The sequence below is a fragment of the Dipodomys merriami genome, unplaced genomic scaffold, assembly GCF_024711535.1.
Source record: "Dipodomys merriami isolate MVZ:Mamm:240054 unplaced genomic scaffold, mDipMer1.0.p SCAF_1, whole genome shotgun sequence".
In the NCBI taxonomy this organism is placed as follows: domain Eukaryota; kingdom Metazoa; phylum Chordata; class Mammalia; order Rodentia; family Heteromyidae; genus Dipodomys; species Dipodomys merriami.
This window is the reverse complement of record NW_027202270.1, coordinates 68,897,032-68,924,897: the sequence shown is the minus strand read 5'-3', so window position 1 is coordinate 68,924,897 and position 27,866 is coordinate 68,897,032. Positions and strand designations below refer to the sequence as shown.

At 34.7% G+C, this 27,866-nt stretch overlaps 1 protein-coding gene across 1 annotated transcript in view; it reads left to right on the top strand.

The window, feature by feature from the left end:
• Arhgap15 (Rho GTPase activating protein 15) overlaps positions 1-27,866 on the top strand; it is a 644,233-nt gene that overhangs the window by 419,347 nt on the left and 197,020 nt on the right. The window contains exon 11 of the mRNA XM_070023631.1: positions 17,881-17,958. Coding sequence (XP_069879732.1) covers positions 17,881-17,958 — 78 coding nt within the window. The remainder of the gene's footprint in view (positions 1-17,880; positions 17,959-27,866) is intronic.

Below are 27,866 nucleotides of genomic sequence, written 5' to 3'. Positions count from 1 at the left end.
TTATAGATTCAAATATGGTGATGTTTAACAATTAAATAATACTTCATTTAAAGACAAAGGATTAATCATCAGTATTTTTCAGATAAAATTATAGAATAAAATATATATAATGATTAGAATAAATTAATTCCATATACTTAATTTAAATCAAATACTCCGTTATCAAAAATGTAGAAAAAAAAAGCCACAATTCAGACAGGATTTAACTGAATTCTCTCTTTTTTTTTTGGGGGGGGGGGTCCGGTCGTGGGGGCCTGAACTCTGGGCCTGGACGCTGTCCCTCAGCTCTTCAGCTCAAGGCTAGCGCTCTACCACTTGAGCCACAGCGCCACTTCCAGCTTTTTTTTCTTTTTGCTTATGTGGTGCTGAGGAATCGAACCCAGGGCCTCAGGCATGCAAGGCAAGCGCTCTACCACTGAGCCACCTCCCCAGCTCTTTGTGGATGGTGGGACTTGAACTCTGGGCCTGAATCCTGTTCCTCAGAGCGCTCTACCTCTTGAGCCACAATGCCACTTCTTTAACTGAATTCTCTAAGGGAGGCACAAAAATACAAGTTTACAAACAACCATTTTATTTTGTGAAGTGTTTGAAGTGTCACGTTCTCTTAAGAACATAACCTGTCTGCTATATTTTGTTATACTATATTCCAGCATTATTGAATATCATTGTCTTGTTTGACAGGATGATGGGCAGTGGCGGGGGATACTTTTACTTCTTGGACATTGTCAAATAATGAATTTTTAGTTCTATTTTTAGAAAAACATGATGTTGGCAGGTAACACGCTTAAAGTTGGAGGGAGTATGAAAATTTGAAACCATGAGAAAACAATTGAGAACATGTCAATGAAATTTTCAGTGGGGCAAAACTGGATTTGAACAAAGACACACATTAGCCTTCATTTTTGTTTTACATTTATAGAGTTACATTATTCCATGGTGTCTCTTTGCACCCCTGTCTGGCCTCTAATAAACTCCTGCTAGCAAACCTGTCTTGGGAAGAACATTGTACCTCTCTTTGAAGTTTAGACACCTTTGTCACTTATTGGAGCACTAAGTGAATGTAACTGCTTTAAAATGGTCCAGCAAATTAGCAAACAAAAAAAGAAGAGGGGGAAGAGGGCTTCTGTCTCCTATGACAATATTTCCACACACTGGAGAAGAAAGGGTTTTATTATGTTGTGTTGTGTTGCTTTGCTTTGGTTTCCTTTGCTTGATAAAGCAAAGAAAGGGGGGAAAGAAGTCACATTGTTACTTCTAAAAGCATGCTATGTTCCCCAGCTTAGTATCCTCCTCCTCTCCAATTTTACTTTTAGTGTACTTTGCTCTTCACTAAGGTGAAAGGTCACTCTTTTCTTTTGATACTCAAGCCAATGAATTAGTAGAAATGCATTTGGTCCTGGGTATAATAGCCTTTCATTAGGATTTGTTTTAAAACTTGAAAGCAGATTAGAAATCTAGGACTTCATGAGTTTTTCAATGTCCAGGCTCATGTGTCTCTAGTTCAGACAAATGAGTTGCTGGGGAAGACGTAAGGTCATTAGAGAAGAGATGTCAGATGGATCCAGTGATCATTCACAGACAGCTACACATACAGTATGCACAAAAGAGTGAAAGGAGTGGGAAAAGTCATGAAGTCAGGGACTGTGGTGCAGTGCCTGACGAAAGAGAAGAGAAAGGCATGGCTCTTTGGAAAACACAATGGAATTCTATGCCTCCATCAGAAAGAATGACATTTCCCCATTTGTTAGGAAATGGAAAGGCTTGGAAAAAATTATATTAAGTGAAGTAAGCCAGGCCCAAAGAAGCATAGGTCCCATGGTTTCCCTTATTTGCAATATCTAGTATAGGTATGAGTCAAGCAGAAAAGGTCAGATAATGTGATGTTAGGAAAATGAACCCTTAAACATGTATTTTAATGTTTTCATTTCTTTCATGCATATGTTTCTAACGCATTTATAAGATTATTTCTTTGTTGCTTTGTATGTCCCTCCCCCACAGTGTAACCCCCGCTTTCACTATATTTGATGTCAGTATAACATGTGGAGGAGATGGGGGCAAACAAGTCGTTTAAGGATTCAGGTGAACCTGTTGCAACAATGAGAAGTACAAAATGTCATGTCAAAACCAGCTTTACAATGTCGGTGGGGAGGGGAGGGGGGTATAATTGGGTGGGGGGAGGGGGGAGGCTGGGAAGGGAGGTGAAGGGTAAACAAAGGAGGAGGCTGCAATGCTTGGTAAGAAATGTATGCATTATCCTGCCCATGTAATTGTAGCCCCTCTGTACAGTATGTTCTCAAATAAAATAAAATAATATTAAAAAAAAAAAAAAGAGAGAGAAAGGCATGGCTGTCAGAAATCTCATGATTCCAAGGAGGAAAGGTGTTTCTCTACACGCCATTTAAATCTATAAAACAAAGGCCTACAAAGGCTAAAGGACTTCAATATAAGCAGTACAGTACCTGAAAGGAAAGTCATTATACAAATTGTCCTTGAAGAAAGATTATTTTTCATAATTTCCTTATGATTGAAAAATATTATGATGACAAGAATAAATCATGTTTAAAAATTAATTTCATTTAGTCAACCTGAAAAATGTCCCTCTCTTTTTCTGAATCCATAAGTACAAAAGGAAGAATTATTTCCCCTGTACCTTGGCATATCTAAAACTAGAAGAAATCTAAGCAGGGTGAGCATTTGGATCATGTTACATAGTCCTTTAAATCCAACATGATGCATCGACTTTCTTCTTTTGTTCCTGCCCATCATTTATTGCTTGTGTTCCTGTCCCATCCTTTATTGCCCTAACTCCTTTTCCTCCATCTTTTCATATCTCACATGCTTCTGAAGTTAAGTCTTGTATGTTTGTTCTTTTTGGTTAATGTCAGCTCTTAAGGAAGGTTGTAGCAAATTAGCTTACATTAAAGTTCATATGATTACTGATATTTGATGAGCAATCTCTCCATGTGTGTCAAGCCAAGGTAATAAGATTCTAATTGCAGAATTTTAGACACAAGTAAAACTGTGTGAAGATGTATTTTAAAACAATTATCTCTCTACATTTCTGAAAAATATATCTAAAATATAGACTCCATTATTAATCTTAAGACTTATGTGGAGGACCAAAGGCATAAAATCTAGACTTTCAGTCTGATAGTCTTTCATTTCTACTTTCTAATAGCACTTCAAGAATCAACTACTGGGACTGATTGTGGAATTTTTTATGTTTTTTATTGTAAAAATAGTGTACAGAGGGATTACAGTTATATGAGTAAGGTAATAAGTATATTTCCTATCGAGCATTGTTACCTCCTCCTTTGTTTTCCCCCTACCATGACTGTGAATTTTTGAAATATAATTCTGAAAACTCAAACATTCTAGCCCTTGGAGAAATGGAAAAGTGAGGATATTCTTTCTTTATATTTCACATAAAGGAATACATGAATTTTATTTGTAATTTAGGTTCTCACCATTTAGAAAATCAATATATATCAGGAGGTACTCCATAAATATTATATTAATGAACAACAACATATGTAAAGCATCATAGTTTAATATACCATTTTTCATAATAATACATTCAATAGGAATAACAGAAGCTAAATATACATAATTATATATACATATATTGTATATATGTATATGTACACATATTTCAGTAAGACTTTCAATGTAGGTCTATGTGTCAAAATCACCCAGAAGCAGGAAATCTGGTTTGTATTAGACCAGTGCTAGATGAGTTTTAAATAAGGAAGCAATTGGTATTGGAATTCCCTTCTTTTAAGTCAACAAGTAGTGCTTTAAGTAAAACTAAACGGTATATAATACTTTGCTAGATAGCTTACAACTCTAATCTTGTCAAGAATGAAGCTAAGAAGATAGGATTCTCCTAGACCACTAAAAGGAACCTCCAATAATCTTTCGACCAATATTATAATGACAGAAATTAAGAAAGGCAACCTCAAGTACGATCCTTTGGCTTTTAACTGTATTTTTTTTGTATGGGACCTAAGATCATGCATAGCAATACTATTAATTATTGAGGGAGAATCAGATATTCTAAGTAGGGAAACAACCATATCTTTTCAACTCTAAACCATATTTTTTGCATACTTGGGCAAAATGAGTCTAATAATAACATAGTTCATAAAGGCACTTAAAACTGGAAACTTCTTCTGTGTGCCCCCAAAGATTTTGAACCTGATTTCATAACTTAAACTATGTTCCAGCTAAATTAAAGATATGAAATATTAAAGCATATGGAGTAGATTTATGATACTTTCCAAGTATTTTTCAATTCAGCCTGTGAGAATACAATTCCAATGTAAGTTTCAAAACTAAGAAGCATAAACTATGGCATAATATTTTAGCAGTAAATACTACTGTTATTTGTTCATAAACTATGGCATAATATTTTAGCAGTAAATACTACTGTTATTTGTTCATAAGATTAATACATGTATATATGAAGAGGTATGAAAAAGGGATATATTTTAAAATATTTGAGAATACATAAAATATTTTTTTCTTTTTTTGTCAGTTGTGGGTCTTGAACTCTGGGCCTGGGCTCTGTCCCTGAGCTCTGTAGTTCAAGCCAAGCACTCTACCACTTGAGCCACAGCACCACTTCCAGTTTTCTGGTGGTTAATTGGAGATAAGAGTCTCATGGACCTTTATGTCTGGGCTGGCTTTGAACCTCAATCCTCAGATATCAGTCTCCTGATTAGCTAGAATTACAGGTGTGAGCCATCTGCGACCAGCTAGTAAAATAATTTTTAAAAACATGTTTATAATCACACTGCACAGATAATCACTGCTAGCATATCAATGCATATTATATGTTGCATATATGTGTATAAGACTATTCTCCATCCAAGACTGCATGTTTATTACTTTGTCTTCAATGACTTTCATTCCATTGTTAGATGGTTTTTAATCAATATTTATCAAATCATGCAGAGAGTAGTTTTGTGAACTGAAGGGATAGCTATCCAATATATATTAAAATTTATCTTGCCTTTGATTGTCACAATTTAACATAGATCTCTATACCACATAAGAAGGAATATGCCCATTTTCGTATATCTGTTTAGCAGAAGTATTAACAATTCCCACTGAGAAGTATCTTGTGTTCTCAAAATGGAAATGGTGAACTTACTTATATTTCCTGAAACCAGAAAGCTTAGACTTTCCAACTTCATCCAGGATTGAGATTAGGATCCTCTCCATTTTTGGGAAAGTGTCTGTTGATAACAGAATTTCTCAAAATTTGCAGAGAACACCAAAAATTTGAAAATAACCATTTTGTCTGTGTTTAAACAGAATATTGATGCTGTTGATGTGCCTGGACAAGTTTGTAGAAATATCCTGCCTTTGTGCATGCAATTTGCTTTACTAACCCACAAGAGAGTATAGAAGAGCCCTCTTTTACCTGAGTGCTTAGCAGAGGCAGCCATGAAAACCTCCAGGAAGTGGCTAGCCAAAGGGTCTGAATTACAACCACCTCCCCAAAGAAGATCAAAAGTTATGCTCCACCAACACAGAGACACTGAGAAATGGTTGAATGTGTTCTAAATTAAACTGCCTTGGTGGTGAGCGGAGATCTGCCAAAATCTTTCAATTAATCACTTTTACCTTCAGGGCAGAGTGAGGCCTGAGAGTATTTCAATAGGTTTTTATTGGAACAGGGTTATTTCAGATATTAAACTATGTTGCACAAAGTAAAAATAATGTTATTTTTAAGTTGCTACTCTTGTTAAATAAAAGTTGGCAAGTATTCCTGAGGTCTGTATTGTGTCTGAGTATTTGTGTATGTGTGTGGCTTTTTCTTGTACCATAAGCTTCATTGATTGATTGAGAGAGAGAGAGGAAAATAGCAATTAATTTAGGTAAGAAATATACTCACATAATCATTTTCATTAATAATGTGCTACACATAATAGAAGAAATGTTCTAAGTGTATAATTCTGTGTAACACAATTGAGGTTTCTTTTCCTACATCTTCAGCAGTAAGTTAATTAGAATCACCTGCATTTCCTTGGGTGGACACCAAATGGATTGCAAACAAAAACAGATTAAAATAGCTGCTGGAGCTCATGGCATACAGATGACAAGATTCACAAAAATTACAGCAAGGCACTGAAAATGTACACTTTTCAAACAATTTTAAAGGAAATTTACCTCTTGCGACTTCTTTGTAAAAAGCTGCTTGTAAGTGTTTTGCTGAAAGGTTAGAATGGCTTTGTTTCTGATCCCTTGATGAGTGAAAGAAATGTTTAAGAAAGATCACTTTACAGAGGATTCAGGCTGAAATGTGATTACTGTGATTCAAGCCAAGCCAAAAATTACAGTTCAGAATGAAAGAGGAGGGACGTGGTTTGGGAATCCATTTTCCCACATTCCTGAATCTCAATCATCCCAGCCAATGTTAAAAAAAAAAAAAAAAAAAAAAAAGCCCAATGGAAAACAATGAGGTCACGTTGTTTAGATGTTTAAAGGAAAATAGAAGTGGAGAAATTGAAAAGAACGGCAATGAATATATGAATTTTAAATCAATATCTATTTCAAGTATGATAGAATCAAAGGCTAGACTTTATATAACTTTTATGACTTCATAACTAAAGGAGCCTGGTTTTTCTTCTTGTTTATATTGTTAAGACTTTTATTGCATGTGTTTAACTTATGAAAGAGTCTGTTGCTAAAATTTTTAAGAGGAAAAAATGTGTGCAGTCACAGAATGCAGATTAGTCCCTCCCACACTCTCAACTTCCCCTTTAAGAATGGCCTCTCTACAAGCTGATTTTCCCTCCATGAACTTACTGGGCCTTTACTACTGTGTAGACCTCAGGTTATATTGGTATGTTTGCTTGAAAACTATCAGATGATTGTAGTGGGCTAAAATAGAGTCTTTATTCTTGTAACTCCTATTTTTTTTCACTAAGTAAGTCCCAATACCAAAAGAATGATTTATTTACATCAGCAAAATCACAGCATAACAGAGGATTTGAAACAAAGAACTCTGAGAAAGCTATGATCTGAAATAAATGCAACCTCCGACTTTCAATATCTTTCAGCTATGTGATAACTTAACTCAGTAATTATTTCTTAATGATAACCAGTCATCAGTCAATATTTAAGATTTTTATTTATAATAAAATATAAGAGAATTATCAAAGATTATTATAAGAATCCTGTTTACCATTTTCCAAAGTCCTTTCATTTAGTCATGTTTAGTCTTCTATCAGTCCATAGAATGAACTCTCATTGTCAATCTTAGGGTTTTGGGGGAGCTTCTTACTTTGAGAGGTGTTCATAATGATCCTTCCTAAATTTGGTATACATCTAGAAAGCCTACTTAGGCCAACCATCCTATATGACTCAAATTCATCATTACTTTAGACAGATGAGTAAGAAACAGTGTATAAGAAATGAGTTGCCATGCATTGGATCTCATCTTTTATCCTTTAACTTTATGCAGATATAAAATTGAGCATACAAATGGCTTCAATCTATATTATACTATCCACATTGGAACATTATTTTCCCCATATCCTTTCCCTGATTCACCTACCGTTTGGTAACTTATGACTTAAAAGGCCTGATTTTTAAAGGCAGTTGGCCCAGTAGTCTATCTAAGTTAGATATAAGTCAAATTAAATATAAGTTATAAGCAAAACAATATTAGGAGGCATAATAAATGAAAAACCAAGAATATACTTTTTATATCTGCAATAAACATTTCTGAACTTTAACAATATGGATAAATATCTCTAATTATGAGAAAATGAGAGATAATGTGGCAAAAACTAACTATAAATAACGGGAAATATGATCAAAATTATCATACTGTGGAATGACAGTGCCTTGTACATTGAGCAGAAATGGCTTTTATTTTCTGAGTAACATTTAAAGGATTCTTTGAGATTCTCTTCTATAAATAGAATGTCCAATAGCGCATATGAAAAGAATTAGAGAAAAGGGAAATATAGAAGTCAATGTAAATAGTTTCTTAAATGTTTTTCAACTATATCTCTATATAAGAATCCCTAGTAATATAAACAATATGGTTGGGACACTTAATGACTTTATTTTTTAATATTAACAAATTGAACTAAGATTACAACGGGAAGTAGAGGAAAGCATTTGATAAGGACCCTACCACCAGTCCTTGAAAAAAACATTCTTCCTCATTTAAGTTTCTGTGTTTGATGTGACTTGTTCATTAGTCTAATGTGGGTTTCCTTTGTTTTGTGTGTTTTAATTTTTGTATTTAATTTAAAGCTAAAATGTATTTATCTCTAAGACATTGACTATAAGGAGTACAAACTAATGGCTTATTCATCAGTATTATAGGCTCTTAGCCATTCCAAAAGAAAAAAAAACACATATTTTTCTTATTAACTTTTTTTTTGTCCACCCTAGGCCTGGGCACTGTCCCTCAGCTCTTTAGCTCAAGGATAGTGCTCTGCCACTTGAGCCACAGCACCACTTCCGGTTTCCTAGTGGTTAATTGGAAATAAGAGTCTTACAAAATGTTCCTTGCCAGGGCTGGCTTTGAATGGCGATCCTCAGATCTCAGCCTCCTGAGTAGCTAGGATTACAGGTGTGAACCACTGGCACCCAGCTTAACTTCTTTTCAATCTAATTTTATTTTAAATTTAGCAAGAAATACCCATTCTTTCCATAGTTTAAAAAGACAAAATTTCTTTTCCACATGAATTTCCTATAATTACCTGGTAGATGAAAAACTCATTCATTCAGAGATGACAAGTACAGAATGGACCAAGGAAATTTGTACAATGATTTCAACCCAATCAAACAAGTAAACCAAATTAACAAAATAAAAATGAAACATAACTATTTTCTTACGATATGGAGAGAAAAAGACAAACGTCTTACAATAACAATCTCTATGAAAGAAGAACTCACTGCAGAGATACAAAAAGATATGATAAAAATGACAAAAAAAGAGGAAAAAATGAAAGCAACATGTTCAAGAGAGAAATCGAAGAGAAAAATAGTAATAAAGCTAACAGTGTTAAAATCATAAATTACAATAGTATAAATATAGAAAAGAACAGAAATGAGAAAAAATAAGAGAACTCAGGGATACACTGAAAGTCATCCATGAGTTAGCACAACAGCAGCCTCATATTTAAAATCTTCATTATGACTCCATATTTTAATATGCATAATTTAACCCATCATCATTTATATCCAGCCACCAATTAAAAAAATTCTTGGCAAAAGGTTGCCAACAATCTAATGAACTTTTGTTTCCAGTATTAAAAACTCTATCATTATGGAAAAATAATTCAGGCCTCCCACTGAAGTTAACAGACTGAGAAAATAAGAAAAAATATCTGATTTTCATTTCTCAATGAATTTCCAAGAAAATAATAAAAAAGATATGTTTTTAAAGAAGGGAAAAAAGAATGATGCTGACAAAAGAAAAGGTGTCATCAGCAAACCAGAAATAGAAATTCCAGGAAGACAAAGAGCAGATGGGATCAAACAAATAGAGAAATTAAAGCTGAAAAAAAAAAACACCATTCCCAGACACCATAATTAGTCACAATTCTTTCCAGGGATGTCTAGAGAATATTTTCTCTTGGAGTCAACAATTACAAAGAAGAAAAATCATCAAGAGACAGTAAATAAAGTAATTCATTAAATAATAGTATCTAACTGCTGGGAGAGTTGGGTCCCAGGCCTTTTATTCTGCACCTTGATATACCTACAGTAGCCACATAAGCCTTTGGTCAAGTTATAGCAGATGAGGAGGGAAGTTGCTCATATCTAAATGGAAGACAGTAGAGAATAAGTTATCTTGGCTTTCCTACAATAGGAGTTTTGCCTAGGAGCAAATAACTGAAGTATTCCATGCCCAGAGTAATGGGCCCTTTAGTTTGGTAGCTGACAGAATCCCTTTCCCACTGTTTATTCACCATCCACACAACTTAGAAGAAACCCTCATTCAGCCTTCTTATTTAAGATCTAAACCAACTGAGAAAGAAAGATCTGTGTAGATACGGGTTGAGAGTCTTAAATCCAAATTGCTTGGATCTTAATTGCTTGGAAGTGTTTCAGAAGTCAGATTTTTAAACTTGAAATATTTGCATGTATATATAGATAGATAGATAGATAGATAGATAGATAGATAGATAGATAGATAGATAGATAGATAGATAGATAGATAAAATGAGATATCTGGGAAAGAGATCAAGATCTAGATATAAAACTCATTTATGTTTATGTTGTATACACATCATCTGAAGGTAGTGTCATACAATGTTGTCCATAGGTTAGAGTATGAGACAAATTTTAATCATAAAATTTTCCACTTGGGGTGTCATATTGTCACTCAAAAATGTTTTAGATTTTGGAGAATTTGATATTTCAGCTCTTCAGATTATGGATGCTCCAGACATACAGAAATATCTATATTCTATTTCATTTTATCTTTCAACCACAAGTTTAATCTGATATTGAACATCTCTATGAAATTACTAAGGAAAAGTTCTTTTCCTAAAGAAATTCCATATACAAAGAAGAGATACAATAAATTCAAGCATTTATTGAACACTATAATTAACTTTTCTATTTGGTAAGATCCAGATGCAGAACATTTCTGGGTGAACTTTTACTGATAGTTTTATGTTTTTATTATTGCTATTTTAGCCAGTATTGGGGCTTGAAGTAAGGCCCTCACACTCTCCCTTGGCTTTGTCGTTCAAGGCTGGTACTCTACCACTTGAATCATATCTACCCGTTTGACTTTTTGCTGGTTAATGGGCAATAGAGTCAATCCTCAGATCTTAGCCTCCTCTTTGCTAGGATTATAGGCATGAGCCAACAGAGTGCCTCAGTACTGCTCATGTAAGTTTTTAAAGATTTACAAATTTATCTTTGGTAAAAATCAGGTTCCTGTGGAGCATTTATGATTCTCAATTAAAAAAAAAAAACTCTTGCTTGATCATCAGAATTATATGAACTCTTATTTTGAAAGTGTATGACTTAAGAAAGTGTATGACTATTGAAGGGTTGTCATCTCATGAGGAATTAGTAATAGTTAAATAATACCACCACACAGTTATAGAACAAATGCTAACTATTGACACAAAGTATAGATTAGAATTTTAAATTATATTTTATGTTTCCAATCTAGATTTAAAGTATGTGAACATATTCATTAACAATGAATCTTGGGAAATACTTCAGAGGAGAAGGAATAGTTCTAAATTGTACAAAGACCTCTCCTGATTTTAGTTCAGAAACCATGTAGGAATTTGGAAGGACAAATAAAGAAAGAAATGCTTAACATATTAGGGTTCCTAATGCTTGATGGTTCTTGTCAGAGAAAAAGCCAGATGTGCAAAGTAGTAGGAGAATGATTCTTCTTGGGGTAGTTCTGGCCTCCTAGAAATTAGAAAGCACCATAAATCTCAGGACAGGGACTGTTGTGCAAAATTCCCAGCTCTTATCTGCAGACTCAAGAGATTCAGATGCACTTTGTTATGGGTCAGGAAAACAAGTAGGCTTTCTGGATACATCTAGCCTGGCTCAAATTCCACATCTCCATGGTGTGTCCATCAGTCTGACTACCAAGAATGCTACCTAATCCAGTTTGCAGCTACTTTCATCAAGCTCATCTATACTGTCAAAAGAAAAAAACTGCCCATATTTTGGCAGTCAACTCTGAGCAGTACTGGTCTCTAAGATTTCTTGTTGGGAAGTGTCTGAGATTTATGGTGGGAATTACTTATGACAGCTGCATTCTTTCCACTGGGCTTAGACGATTTGGTCCAAAAACTCCTAATTGTGTGTCTATCCCTGTCTAAATTTCTTGAGAAGAGAAAGGGGGAAGGACTTGCAAAAATTGCCCATGATTTCTGCCAATGGTAAAGACTATCTTGCAACCAAAGAAAGTCAGCTGATAATGAATAAATAAATGATATTTCAGTGAATATGGATTCCTTTTGAGGGCTTTTTGTGACTTTTGTAAATACCAATCTGATTTTCAAAACTGTACAATGACTTAGTTTCATAATGTTACTGAAGTATTTTTAACTTAGCAGGAACATTTTTTGTCAGTGTCCACAGTCATGTTATTTTCTGGAAAGAGGTAACTCTCAAAGTAATTTGTCTCCAAACTTTACCAAAGCATAATGTGGGTACCTTGAAGACATTGCTCATTTAAAATAATCATACCAAGTCTAATTATATTTCCAAAATAAGTAGTTTCCAATCCAAAAGGATAATGTGGTCATGAAAAGGATGTCCAAATCCATCAATTTACATTGGTTTGGTTTGGCATAATTTTCAAAGTTCTTGGAGTAAGAAGAGGATGACATGTGAATAATTATAACTTGGATATTCCCTAGGCTTTGAGATTGCTATTCTATGAACAATCAAGCAAATATCTAGTCAACTTCAAGACTACACCTATATAACATTTTTTTTATACCTATATAACTTCTAATTGCTAAATTTCACTGATAAATTCCAGATATTTTGAAAAATATAGTACCCGACTTTCTAATATGTACTTTGCCATTTTTCCACTATAGTTGTATAATTTAAAAGGTATGATAGCAGGAGAGGAGTCATTTGAAGCAGGAGCCACTTCTGTCAGAGATTATTATCATCCACAAGATGTATGGTGTTGATATCTCTGAATTTGAAGCTGCTGGAAGTTGTGTCAAGTTAGATTCATATTGCATCTGAAATGCTTTACTTTACTCCTCTTACTTTCTGGTTTCTATCTAAAGCCACAAAACAGTTTCTCAGCTGTGACTCAGTTCTGCAACCGCAGTGGTAGCACAGATCTGAATTACCCACCCTCTCCCCATCACCAGCACCCCCTTCTTTTATCCCAAAAGAAACTAGGTTATTAATTTAGGATGAGACAACTTTTTTTTTTTTGCTAACAGTATAGTGTTTTCCAATGGCTCATATGTAACATGTCCAGAGTGATGTACAACTCTTCCAAATGTTTTTGATTATTAAGCTTTAAAAAATATTTCTAAAACAAATTCAAAAAAGACCAAGAGAAATTCTTTTGTTGTAACTTTAAATGTCTGTAAGAGAAAAAAAAAGGTTTTAGATAATAGGGAATTTAAGTTTGCAAATTGAAATCGTTTGCATCCCAAGACAACATATACATTTCATTGGCATTTGAAGTCAGAGTCACAGATTCAGGATAAAAATGCCTTGTTGTGATATCACATTTAAAACAATATGAACATTAAAATAAGATTAAAGAAAAGTCTTGATCTGCAGTAAAATTCTATTGGCATAAAATAGTTTCATATATCATTGACCTCTAATAGCAAACAAAAAACTAATTTAAAAAGGAAACACAGTTAACTTTCTGATTTTTATTAGATAGCAATTGACTTTTCCTCTTGCATGATTATCTTAAATGTGACTAATTGAGCTGATCTCTCATTTGGAAAACATAGACATTCGTGTTTTATTGATATTTCCCTTTTCTTATTCCTTTACTCTAGATTCCTTCAAAGTAATTGTTAACCTAGAAGGAAAAAGTCTGGGCAATTTTCAATTGGTCAAAGTTCTCATTGGCAGACAAGGTGACATTATTCACCACAAATGGTCAACATTTGACCATGCCTCTCTGTAATTCCTTCTTAGTAGCTCCCAAATTGCTACCATGAACTTTTTTCTGTTGACAGTACAGGACCTCCCAAAATGACTTTAGAGAATTCCAAAACAGTTTCTTAGTGTTCTATGTACAGAAAAATTGAAGGAGAAACTTTGAGACGATGCACTTACTTAAATGATAAGTTTTAATATTTTATACATACATATATTACATTATTTAAAATCTTACAGGTTAAAGTAAAATACCAAGCATTATATAATAAAAAAGCAAGAAAAAACAGCTTTTAAATTATTCATAAATTAATCTTTTAACATTCTGTGCTTATGTGCATAAAATTAAGACCAACTGGAAACAATACTAAAATTAGAAACCAGATAATAGAAATTTTTAATTAAGATGACATTCACATTTAAGCTATCAAGTGCACACTATACTTTAAAATGAACAAACAAATTAGAGTCCTTGTAGGTTAATGGAGCTATTTTGTACATCAGAAAAAAAGAATTTTTTAAAAAAATGTATTGTTAAGATGTTGTGCGGAGGGGTTGCAGTTGCATGAGTAAGGCAAAGTACATTGCTTGTCAGTCATTGTTACCCCTTCCCTTCCTTGTTGTTGTCCCACTATCCCTTCCCTCCCCACCTCCCACGCTCTTATTCCCCCTTTGCCCCCCCCTTCGCTGCCTGTAGTTGTAAAGTTTATTTCCAATATACTGTCCTGTGGGTATCTTTGTTGCAATGGGTCATCCTGTGAGGGAAAAAAAAGAACTTTTTATATTTATAAATATCTGTGTGTTGCTATTACCACTTATGAATACCTCACACTCTATATATCTCAGAATGGTTAGAGTGTCAGTAATTTATTGTTAGATCATTCTAGAACCACTAAAGTCACATCAATGAATACACTTGCAAGCAGTGAATTCTGTGTTACTTCTATTCTCCCAAGTTACTCCATTATTTATTATGTAGAAGAGTAAAAACAACAGTGAATTATTACCCTAAAATAACATAAATACCAGTGATCTAAGTTACATTATTCTACTGTAAACGATTGACAAAATTTTGTTAATTAAAATAGCAGAAATATTCCTAATTTAAAGTATGTGGGGCTGAGGCTATGGCTCAACTGGAAGAATACTTACATAGCATGAGGCTTGAGTTCAACCTCAGTACCAGAGATGGGAAAGAAATAAAAGAACTCATTTCATTTCAATAAAGAGCTTCATAAAACCTTTATTTGTTATATGGTAACAGTAATTTCTTCCAATTTATTAACATTTACTATTGATAATTACAACAATTAACAATGATGTTGCTGCACCCTCCTAGAGAAAATGCTATGATGATGACTAGTACATTGGTTGAGAATCTCACCAGGCCTGTCCTCAGATAGCCTAGAGACATCAAAGAATATATACTCCTGCTATTAAGATTGTAATATTAGTATTTCTGAGAGACAATACTAGTGCTTAAATGAGCATTTCTCTTTACATGTTCTTGTTTCTCAATTGTCCTGTTCCTTAATTGATGATTAAAATAACTAGACACTATAAATTTTTGATTGTATCAAAATTGTATCAAAAAGGAGTCATGGATTACACAAATTCATTGACAGGATAAGTTAAATCCCACAAAAGTTTTTAAATTATCTAAAAGTAATATTACCATTTGGTAAGGATTTTATTTATTTCCTACAAAATGGAGCACCCCATTATCAATATTACTTTTGAAGTTGCCAAAGTGGTTTTATCTTTGGGATAGAGTTTCATTATGCAGTTTCAAATCATCAGATCAATAAATGTTACATTACAGTGATCACAGGAGAAACAGAGTAGGATGGCAGGAAATGAGTGGAGAGAAAAAGAAGGGGGAGGAGGAGAAAAAGGAACAGAGAAGAGTAAGAAGGAAGGAAATGACAGAGAAAAGAAGTGAAGAAAGCACAAAGAAAACAGTGAAGGAAAAGAAAATAACTCACAAATACCTTGACTTATTTTATCTTTTTGAAAAGAAGCAATAATTGTCAGGCACTGGTGTTTCACATTTACAATCCTACCTATTCAGGAAGCTGAGATCTAAGGACTGAGGTTCAAAGCCAGCCTAGTTAAGAAAGTCCATATGATCCTTAACACCAATTAGCCACCAAAAAGCCAAAAAGCAGAGCTGTGGTTCAAGTGGTAGAGTTCTAGTCTTGAGCAAAAAAACTCTCAGGAACAGTATCCAGACCATCAGTTTAAGACCCAGGACTGGCACAAAAACCAAAGGAAGGAAGAAAGGGAAGGGAGAAGGGAGGGAGGGAGGAGGGAAGGAAGGAGGGGGGGAGGGAAAGGAAAAAAATATAAAGAGCAATAATATACATATACCAATTGTAATTTTTCCCCAGTTTGATCCCTATGTTTCCCTGGGAACAAATCTTTTTATTTTATTTTATTTTATTTGTGAACATACTGTACAGAGGTGTTACAATTACATGGGCAGGATAATGCATACATTTCTTACCAAGCATTGCAGCCTCCTCCTTTGTTTATCCTTCACATCCCTTCCCAGCCTCCCCCCTTCCCGGCCAGTCCCAATCCTTCTCACCCTCCCCCCACCACAGACATTGTAAAGCTCTTTATAGACATGACAACTTGTACTTCTCATTGTTGCAACAGGTCCACCTGTATCCTTATTTAAACGACTTGTTTTTCCCCATCTCCTCCACAAGTTATACTGACATCAAATATAGTGAAAGCAGGGGTTATACTGTGGGGGAGGGACATACAAAGCAACAAAGAAATAATCTTATAAATGCGTTAGAAACACATGCATGAAAGAAAAAAACATTAAAATACATATCTACGCGTTCATTTTCCTAACATCACATTATCTGACCTTTTCCGCTTGACTCATACATATACTAGATATTGCAAATAAGGGAAACCATGGGGCTTATGTTTCTTTGGGCCTGGCTTACTTTGCTTAATATAATTTTTTCCAAGTCTTTCCATTTCCTAACAAATGGGGCAATTTCATTCTTTCTGATGGAGGCATAGAATTCCATTGTGTATATATACCACATTTTCTTGATCCATTCATCTACTGAGGGGCATCTGGGTTGGTTCCAGATCTTAGCTATGGTGAATAATGCTGCAATAAACATAGTTGTGCTGGTAGCTTTAGTGTGGTCTTGTTTGTAAACATTTGGGTAAATGCCCAAAAGTGGGATTGCTGGGTCATAGGGGAGTTCTATGTGGAGTCTTTTGAGGAACCTCCATACTGCTTTCCAAAGTGGTTGAACAAGTTTACATTCCCACCAACAATGAAGTAAGGTTCCCTTCTGTCCACATCCCCTCCAGCATCTGTTGTTGTTAGAGTTCTTGTTTTTTGCCATTCTAACTGGAGTGAGGTGGTATCTTAATGTTGTTTTGATTTGCATTTCTTTTATTGCTAGGGAGGTTGAGCATTTCTTCATGTGTCTATTGGCCATCCTTCTTTCTTCTTCAGAGAAGTTTCTCTTTAAGTCTTTCGCCCACTTGTTTATTGGGCAGTTGTTTCTTTGAGGATTTGTTGTTGGGTGGTTTAATTTTTTGAGTTCAAGGTATATTTTAGATATGAGCCCCTTGTCCGTTGTGTGGCTAGTAAAGATCTTTTCCCAATCCGTGGGCTTTCTATTGATCTTGCTAGCTATGTCCTTTGCCATGCAGAAGCTCTGCAACTTTATGCAATCTCATTTGTCCAACCTTTCTTTGATTTGTTGTGTTTCCAGATCTCTATTCAGAAAATTTCGGCCTGAGCCAAGGAGACCTAGGGTTTCTCCTATTCCATCCTGTAATGTTTTCAGAGTGTCTGCTTTGACTTCGAGGTCTTTGATCCATTTGGCGTTGATTCTGGTGCAAGGTGATATATAAGGATCTAGCTTTCGTTTTCTACAAGTAGTTAACCAATTTTGCCAGCACCATTTACTGAAGAGGCTATCCATTCTATTGTTTTAGCTTCCCTGGGAACAAATCTTAAATATGTTATATAATACCATGCTACCCATAACTTATTTTATGATTCAACTAGTTTCAAAGTTATTCATAGTTAATACTCACTGAACTTTTTCATTCGATTTTTGGAATTAAAATTTTGAAGGTTTCTTAGTTTAGGTCATAGAAATTGGATTTCGCTTTAAAGAAAAGATATTCACTGGTAACTTCTTCCTTCCACATTTACATTTTTACTTTTTACCATCTCAGCTCTTATCTGAACTATTATAAAATCTGTGCCTTTGTTTTCAGGCCTAGATGTTGACGGAATATATCGAGTTAGTGGCAATCTGGCAACAATACAGAAGTTAAGATTTATTGTTAACCAAGGTAAGTGATTTCCTTAATTCTTTTTTTTTTAATTAGTTAACATCTATCTCTAAAAACACTACAAGTTGTAGGGAAAAAGTTGAAGAAATTAAGAAGTTATCACTAGAGAAGTAAAAACTAACCAGTTTACTTGGAGATGAAAAAAGAAAGGGAAACTCATAGTATAGATAAAACAAATAATGAGTAGAACGTATATTGCATACTTTAAATGAAAGAAAATAATAAGGAAATTAAAGAAAGAAAAGCAACTCAAGTTTGAAAAAATACTAGTTTATTATGGTCACTTAACGAGTGAAATAAAATGAATGAATAAGTATAATCAAAATCACAGATGTCAGAAAATATCTATTGGATACAAAAAGATTTACAAATTAAGATATTAATATGGTTTTAAATAGCTATAAATTCAACCAATGGCAAACATCTGAAGCACACCAATAGAAGTTTAGATGTGAAGAAACAGAATGCTTCATTCATTTAAGGCAGAAATACAAACTGGAATAGTCATTTTGAAGATATTTTGACAATTTTCTCTGAAACTAATCACTTTTATCATATGATCCAGCATTCACACAACTTGCTATTTCCCTCACAAGTGATATGTTTTAACAACACAAAAATCTGCACACTTAATATCATGGCAATTTTATTCATAATTGATAAAACATTATTGATAAAACTAGCATTCACCAGATTCCATACTCAGGCCCACCATTATCAGCACTACAACAACAGAAATTTGAAGATCACAAAATATCCTTTAATTGCATATTGTTGAATGAAAGGAGTCAGTGTGAAAAGACCACATAAGATAAACCACACAGCGTTCTAGAAAAGGACATCTATAGAAAGAGAAGAAACTAATAATAGCAATGAATTGAGGAAGAGTAGGAAGATGAATAGATGAACACAGATTTTGACGGCAATCTAACAATTTTGTGTTATATGGCATTCATAGATACATGCTTTTATATATTTGTCAACACCCATGAAATAAGTAACACAAAGAGTGAACTTTAGTATAAATTATGGATGTTAGTTAATAATAATGTGCAACAAAGTTATCCCATAAATTCAAGGTGTTAATACTAGAAGACACTATTAGAAGGGTGATAGCATATATAGTAACTTTTGTACTTTGTATTCAATTTTTCTGTAAACCTGAAACTACCCATCAAAAGTATATTCATTATGGGAGACAATGCCAGCCCTTACCAGTAATCACAATTATTTGGGAGGAAGTAAGAAGATATAGTGGTCTGAAGCCAACCAGGTCAAAAGCAAGAGATTCTATCTAAAAATACTTCTATAGTACAAAACGCTGAGGTGTGTCGAAATTGGAAGAAAGCATAATTCCCTCAGTTCAAACTTCAGTACTGAAAATAAAGGTATATTAATTTAAAAATAGAATTAAGAAATGTAAAATGAGAAGGCCTAGAATTATCATAAGGTATTATTATAGACAATTCATAATGAGGTAGACATCAGACATTGTATTTGTATCCTTAGCATCTCATTTGACCGTCTATAATGCCTTTGTTTATTTCCCAGAAAGAACAGTAGTGGAAGAATGGTTTGGAAACATTTGTGAGAAAGCATATATAGTATTTCCTTGGTAGTGTGACAGGTTCATGTAAGTTTTCCTTACAAACAAAACTAGTCTTCAGAGTTGGACACTGGTGGCTCACGCCTAGAATCCTAGCTAGTCGTGGTTCAAAGTCAGCCAGGGCAGCAAAGTCTGTGAGACTCTTATCTCCAATTAACCACCAAGAACCCAGAAGTGGGAGGGGGGGGGGTCTTCAGAAGCTCATAATCTGGTTTCTGGCCTAAATTCTAGTGAGTGCATGATCCTCTGAACTGCCTTCATAATGCTTCTCCCTCCTGCCCTCCACCCGCCCCCACTTCTCCACGCCCTGGGGGGCTTGAACTCTGGGCCTGGGCATTGTTCCTCAGTTCTTCAACTCAAGGCTAGCACTCTACTACTTGAGCCGTGGCAACACTTCCAGGATTTTTTTGGGTGGTTTATTGGAAATAAGAGTTTTATAGACTTTCCTACCCAGGTAGGCTTTTAACAGCGATCCTCAGATCTCAGTTTCCTGAGTACCTCGGATTACAAGTGTGAGCCACCAGTGCACAGCACATAATGCGTTCTTTTTAAGAAACTGCTGGACATTGAACTTGGGGCTTTGCATGTGCTCTAACACCAAACTGTATCATCAGGCCTTTCATAACACATTCTTAAGCTCTACACTCATGTTTTCATATTACTTTATTTCATAATTCTTTTGCAAATGCTTTCCATTTACTTTCATTATTTTGCTATCTTTTCTGTCTTACTCTACATATACAAGCTTCCTGACTAGATGATTTCTTTGTATTCTTCTAGCCTAAAACCCTAAGTCATTTCCTTCCAGAAGCCTCCAGTCTGGTTTCTTCTTTATGATCAGATTACACTGAAGAGTTGAATTTAATTAGCATGTTCATATCTAACATCTAAAATTCCATCTATTATAGACCTGTAGGTTCAATTCCATCTCGTAGGAAGATTATAAGCAAATATACTTAGTAATTTTTTCAGAGACATTATAATTTGAGCCTTAGTATAAAAAAGCAGGGTCTTGATTGAAATTTGTGTTTCTTTAAAATGTTATAACATAAACTACACATGCATTTTTTTCCCCATTAACTAGTACTAGTTTGGAGGTCTCTCCTTTGGGAAGTTCTTAACACTAATTGATACTTGTTGAAATGTGTGTGTGTGTGTGTGTGTGTGTGTGTGTGTGTGTGTGTGTGTGTGTGTGTGTGTGTGTTTGTAAGTAGATGTGTTAAAATTGGTGAACATTAAGCTTTACCTCAGTCAATTCAAGTCAAGTCAAATCACTCTGATAAGAGTTAAATACAGCTCTCTTGGCCAGTTGCCCCACAATTCTTGTTTCTGAGAATCTCTGTAGCTGAGAATGTGTAAAAGCTATACTTGTTAGCAAATCTGACCTTTTGTCTTTCAGAATTTCTTTCCTTCCTGGGAAAAACACAAAGCTAAAAATTATTTCATTGATTCATATTGGTCCCTTTAGACTTGACCAGAGAGTCCTTTCTGTGGGTAAAAATTAGATACAACAGCTTCAGCCTCGTTTTCATTCCTGTATGTAACCAGCTAAAATCATTCTTGCAATACATTTCATACTGAAACCATATCCTGATAAGGATTCTAGGCAGCTGGGCAACACATTTCTTCTACAAAGAAGAAATCTCAAAACAGAAGCCATCCTAGAAACAAACACTAGATGCATTTCCTGCTTTAAAAAAAGTATGCTCAGCATCTTAAAAAGACAGAAAGATCTGCAAAGAAAATATGAAATCTGTCCATTTTGTATTTGCAAGCCAAACTTCTGCATCCTCTGAGGCTATGTTCTGCTCATGTTTCCATAAAAGTTGACAATGTAAAGCTGGACAAAGGCCTGCGTTGGTATCTGATAGCACAAAATTGTCAGTAAACTGTCTTCTTGTTTTATAGCACTGTGAGATTACAACACATTCAATACAAATTATGCTACATTAGAACTCTTGATAGTCATTTTATCTAAGTTGTGTTGTTCAGTATTTAAATTAAATGTATATATCAATCTCTTTCAAAATTTACTATTGAATAGATTTTGGGGGGATTGGTTTCCTAACCTTATTACTATCACCATACCTTTCCTTCTTTCCACACCAGGGCTCTAACATTGGAGCTTAACGAAGAAGACTATCATGTCTTAGAACAGAGGGTGCACACACTTGTGTGTGTGTGTGTGTGTGTGTTTGTATATAAATGATGATGCAGTCATAATCCCATAAAAAGCATAAAGTGATATGCAAATATAATGCATACAATTTTGTAGTCTAAGTTGGAAAATAAATGAGTTTAACATCTCCTACTTATATTGACACCTTTTATCTCCTCCATGTTCACCTTACACGATGTTTCTTTTTAAAGAAGCTCTATATATACATATTTAAATGAGTAAGCTGTACCCAATATTAGACTTGAAAAATGAAAAATGATTATAAAGATTTTTCAAGAACAGTTGAATTGCAATTTATGTGTTTCACTAACTTTCTTGAATGCTATAATCATCAGCAATTCTAAATACACCAGTTGAATGATTCAATTTGTTTTGGTATTCTGTTTGACTCACTAAATCAGAAGGAATTAGATACCCTTATTATACTTCCAGATCAGATGACATACAAGTTAAATTCAAAAGGATCACTTTTGGAAAGCTATTCCTAATTAAAACTAGTAATAATGATAATAATAATTATTATTATAGAAACAACTAGCATTTTCACAATTTAATAAGTGCCACTATATTAATGGCCTTCCATATATAATTCAACTTAATCCTTTCTTCTGCTTTGTAGTATAGGTGCAATTATTATGGCCATTTTTAAAATGAGGAAAGTTTCGAGACATGAGGAGATAGATTGGTAGGATTATGGTTCAAGCCATCTGAGCAAAGAAGTCCATAAGACCTTCTCCTACCATTACCTGGCAAGGTGATTCACACCCTCCAGCTATAGCAGAAAAAGCAAATAGGAAAACTGTGTTCCAAGTATATATGCAAGCAGGAAACAAGACCCTATATCAGAAACAACCAAAGGAGGAGGGGAAAAGGCTGAGAGGCATAGCTCAAGAAGTGGGACACCTGCCTAGCAAGCATGGAGCTCTGATTACAAAGCTCATTACTGCCAAAATAAAATAGAATGAAGAAGCAAGTCTCACATGTTAAATGTTGCCCACCTAGGATGCAAGTAATGTGGTTAGTAGTAGGCTTCAGGTCTTTCTGATTCAGAACTTATGATGCGCAAAACACTGAAATGATTCTGCATGTCCCATTCATGAATTCTGGATTGCATGCATATAAAGGCAGATCTGAACCTCTGCATGCAACACACAGTTGTTTGTAACTTTCTGTTTCCATCCTGCTTCTCAGTGTTGGTAGGTGATAAGTACTACCATTGGAAGTTGCTTCAAAGGAAGAGCTTCTTGGGAAAATGCCAAACATCACAGTTATGAAGCAGCCTAGCACTGCCATTTTTCTGTAGGGCTTTATATATCTATGTTTGGACCAAGAAACCACTTTAACACAGTATTTTGTTTCAGCCTTGAGGAAAGGCATTGAGAATTCTTGATTTACTGGGCTATTGGTGCATTAGTGTGCGGGGCTCTCCCTTGTTTGTTGAGTTTGGTGACAGCTCTCAGTGACATTTTGCTGATGCAATTCTTCTGCTCTATTCATATATTCCCCCCAAAGAAAACTGATCCATGACCTTAGATGTCAACCTGTCATCAGCCTGTGTCATTGTGGTGATTTTTCAGAATGATCTATAACCTCTTGGTGGTTTTCTAGCATGGGTACTTTTCCAAAGGACAGACTTGAGCATGGAGGATGATGCATAACTGTCTTGAGAACTTTTGACAGTGGGTCTTAGAAATCTGAATCTGAATTCCCTTTCTTCCCCATATCAACACTTGGTTTCAGCTGCCATCTAGGCTTATTGCCCAAACTCCAAATTCAGTTCAGACACTCTGTGGTATTCTTAGACATCCTCTTTTACCCTTAAAGTGAAAGAGAGACAGAGACAGAGAAAGAGAGAGAGAGAGAGAGAGAGAGAGAGAGAGAGAGAGAGAGAGAGAGAGAGAGAGAGAGAGAGAGAGAGAGAGAGAGAGAGAGAGAGAGAGAGAGAGAGAGAGAGAAAGAGTTTGGCATCCTTTTTAGAAATACCAGTTATGAAGAGTCCCAAACCCATGAGCCAACAGGAAAACAATGAAGCGCCGTGGGAAGAACTGGCTGGGTCTTTTCTAGCCTGGTGTTTGTTAGTACACAGTCACGGACATTCTCTGTAGTACTTGCTTGAAGTTGGAGAAAATTACTTACCAGTGTTTTAGGTGTGTTTTTCATAGACAGTAATAAAATGTTTTACAAAAAGACCTCTTAGTGACCCCCCTCCTTCACTTTTTAAAACCAGTAGGGGTAGGGAAATTCATCAACTATCTTTTGGTCAAGACACTTGGGGTGTGTGTGGAGGCTGTCACTTGCCTGTGTGAATGTTTGTGGTTTTAAGTCTAAAAGGATTTTTAAGTTAATTTACACCTTTGTACTCTGCCTACCTTTATCCACAGAGAGCTTATTGGCCTAATAATACATATTAGATGTGGCTTAAAGAGGTGGATTTGCTTATTTTGAATAAGCTAAGAATAAAGTCCACTGAAAACAAACCACTAGAAAAACAATCTTGTGATAAACTACTTCTATATGAATGTGTCCTTAAAGCAATGTGTTAACTTAGTAGCTATCCCTGAGCTTTTCATATTATTTGCGGTTTCACAATTCAATAAAAGTAAAGCAAAGTGAGAAGGAATGTGAACAACTGGGGGTTTCATCACGAAATAGGCAATTGGATAAAACAGAAAAAAAAAGGATTTGGAAAAGAATTTCAAGATTTCTAGTTCTATTCTTATAAAAGACCTCTTGTATCAAGTCCATTCATTTTTCTATTAAGTGAGTTTATATTGCTCTCTTATTATTTTTTAAATGAGTATTTCCTTAAGCCTACCTCAATCTCACCAACTACCACAGCAACAACAAAATAAACTGTGTTATTTGCTTTATTCCATTCTTCAGGGCAGATTTTTTTCTATTGGTAAGTCAAAGCTTTGATATTGTACCTTTTTAGCTTCCATGTGACAAGATTATCTTTTAACAATGATTTATTTTCCCAGTAAAGCTGACAAGACCACTTGATCATACAAAGGACAGACTCTTAGCATCTTTCCAGGCTTTGGAGACTTTCTTAGACCTAACTTTTCAGATACATTGAGTCATAGAGCTCAAAGTCTATTGATGGTAAGCTCTGTGCATTTTCTAGCTACTTATAACATGTATTGTCCTTAACAAAGAATCTTGAACACAGAGTTCAAGACAGTGAGCATTTCACATTCATACATTCCTATATGGCTTCTAGTTTTTGTATTATATCATGTATTTCAAAAGCAAGTCTATGAGTCCTTTTAGTTTCTAAGGTACAAAATTTCTGGCTACTCCTTTTAGAGAAAAATCTCACCATGCTTTTGTTGTGAATTGTATTTTATAACCCATTGCAAAATATGTGATAAGGATCTGACTTAATGTTATAGCTGAAAGAATTAAAGGCATAGACTGCCATGTAGGGAAAGAAACAAGGATCTTTCTCCTTACCATAATTCTGATTTTTTTTTTTTAGTTTAAGAGTTTATTTCACCTCCTTCACACTCAGAATTTCACTTTCCAAAATGGGAATAATAAGGAAAATATCAGGATTTTAAATACTAAATCAGTCTAGTGATAATTATGATTTGCTTTAATTAGGATGTCAACAAAATATATTAAATAAGACCAATTTTACTTTGTTTTCATAGTAATAACTCAATTTACTACTAACATTTAATGGACAAGTATTCTTATTTTTTTGTTTTGTGCTGGTACTCTGTACTGTCCTTGAGCTTTGATTCTCAAGGCTAGCATTTGACCAGTTGAGTCATATCTCCACTTTTGGCTTTTGGGTAGTTTATTGAAAATAAGAGTCTCATGGACTTTCCTACACAAGCTGGCTTCAAACCAGACTCTTTAGATCTCAGCCTCCTTTTTAGCTACAATTACAAGCAAGAGCTACCAGCATCAGGCTCAACAATTATTTTTGTCTTATACATGACTAAGTTTTCTTTGATGATAAGGTTTGTTTGTCTAGAAGAAATATCAACCAAATGTAGGAAACTTTGGAGATTTTATCCTGTAATGAAGATTTAGCCCATTACTTATTAAAATTCATGGAATTCCTGGATTGCAAGACAAAAAAGAGAAACAATTTTCTCTTATCGATATGTTTTTATTGGAGAGGATGATTAAAATATACTGAAAGTTTAGATCATATAGAGGAGGTGTGTGTGTGTGTGTGTGTGTGTGTGTGTGTGTGTGTGTGTGGCCTTGAACTCAAGGCCTGTACACTGTCTCTAAGCTTTGATGCTCAAACTTAGTAACCTACCACTAGGCCATGGTTCCACTTCTGGTTTTTTTTGTGGTTAATTGAAATGAGAGTAATACAAACATTCCTGTTCAGGCTGGCTTCCATCCATGATTGTCAAATCTAAGCCTCCTGAGTAGCTAGGATTATAGGTGTGAGCCACTGGTAACCGGCTATTATATAGGTTTTTTTAGTTTTTTTTCCCTGTAGATTTAGTCATTCTATCTAGAAATTAAATCATTTGCAGTTATATAGCTGCCAATCTCAAAGAAAATGCCACAAGATATTAATAAAATTCCATTATCATCACAACAAATCATCCCCATCATCACCAAATTAACAAAAAGTTATTAAAATCTTACTGGTAAATACAGCAAACTTTCTTTGCATCACAGTATAGGCTTCTGATCCTAAATGTATATCAGAATTGCAGTGTTTTTCCAGTGCTAGTTACAAATATCAGTGCCAACTTAGCTGCTTAACACAATAAAAATTTAACATCTGAGGGATTGTTAACAGCTCTGAGTACAGCTGAAAAGCTACAATTCAGATGTTCTCCAAGAGATGCTTGTCATTTCACCTGGAAACAAATTCACACAGTTTTTATTGTTGTTGTCGTTGTTGTTTTGTCAGTCGTAGGGCTGGATCCCAGGGCCTGGGCACTGTCCCTAAGCTCTTTGACTCAAGGCTAGTGCTCTACCACTTCAAGCCAAAGCTCCACTACTGGTTTTCTGGTACTTAATTGGAGATAAGAACTTCATGGCCTTTCTTGTCTGGGCTGTATTTGAAAGGTGATCTCAGCCTCATGGGTAGCTAGGATTACATGTGTAAGCCACAAGTGCTGGGCAGATTCACATAGTTTTAGCACTGAGTTCTTTGTGGTTTAGACTGAAGGCCTCAGTATATCATGGCTAGCCCAGAAGACTTATTCATAGGTCATCTCATGGACTATTAGCAAAACAAAAAATATAATCCACATAATTTTGAAAGTATATCCTATTACCTTTGCTACAATATGCTGGTTAGAATCAAGGAAAAATTTTCACCAATGCCTGAGATGAGAAGAGTTTCCAAAGCATGAGTTCAAGGAAGGAAAATAACTAGGGGACATCTTTGGGCTTTTGCTACAAGAGTCACATGATACAGATTTTCAAAAATAAGCATTTTGGAACTTACTCATAGAAACTCATATGAAACAAATAAATCAGGATGCAGGCAGCTATAAATATATATATTTTTTGAAAGAAAAACTCACAAGGTGAGTCAAGTAAGTTCATAGCCAGAATGGAAACCTCTGCACAATATTGAGCTATGTTTGTTCTGGCTTGCAAGTGGAAACATGTTTTACCAAGACATAAAATATACAAATTTTGAAGGAAACAGAACTAGACGTATTAATTCATTTGGTTAACCAATTGTTTAAGTCAACAGATTTCTCTTGCATTACTGACTAATAATTCTCACTGACTTTTATAAACTGAATCATTATATAATTTAAAAGTATCATAGATATAGGTTATGCTATTTCCTTGATTAAAATTACTGACATACATTTTATCACCAAAAACATTTATAGATTTTTGGAATAAGTGAAAAGGAGAGATATCTTACCTAGGGATTTTCTAGCAAAACTAAAATGTAAATGACATTGCAAAATGTAACAGAATCATGAGAAGACTACTGACAAGTGTAACATTTAATTGAGTACTATATAGTAGGTACTCAAAGTCAGAGGTTTTGACCCTCATAAAAGTAAGCAAGGTAAATAAAGTTTGTTCTCTACATTCTTCACGTGAGAAAATGATACTCTTCAAAAGTTTAAGTAACTTTTCTAAGACTACAAAATTAATACAAGAATAAAATCA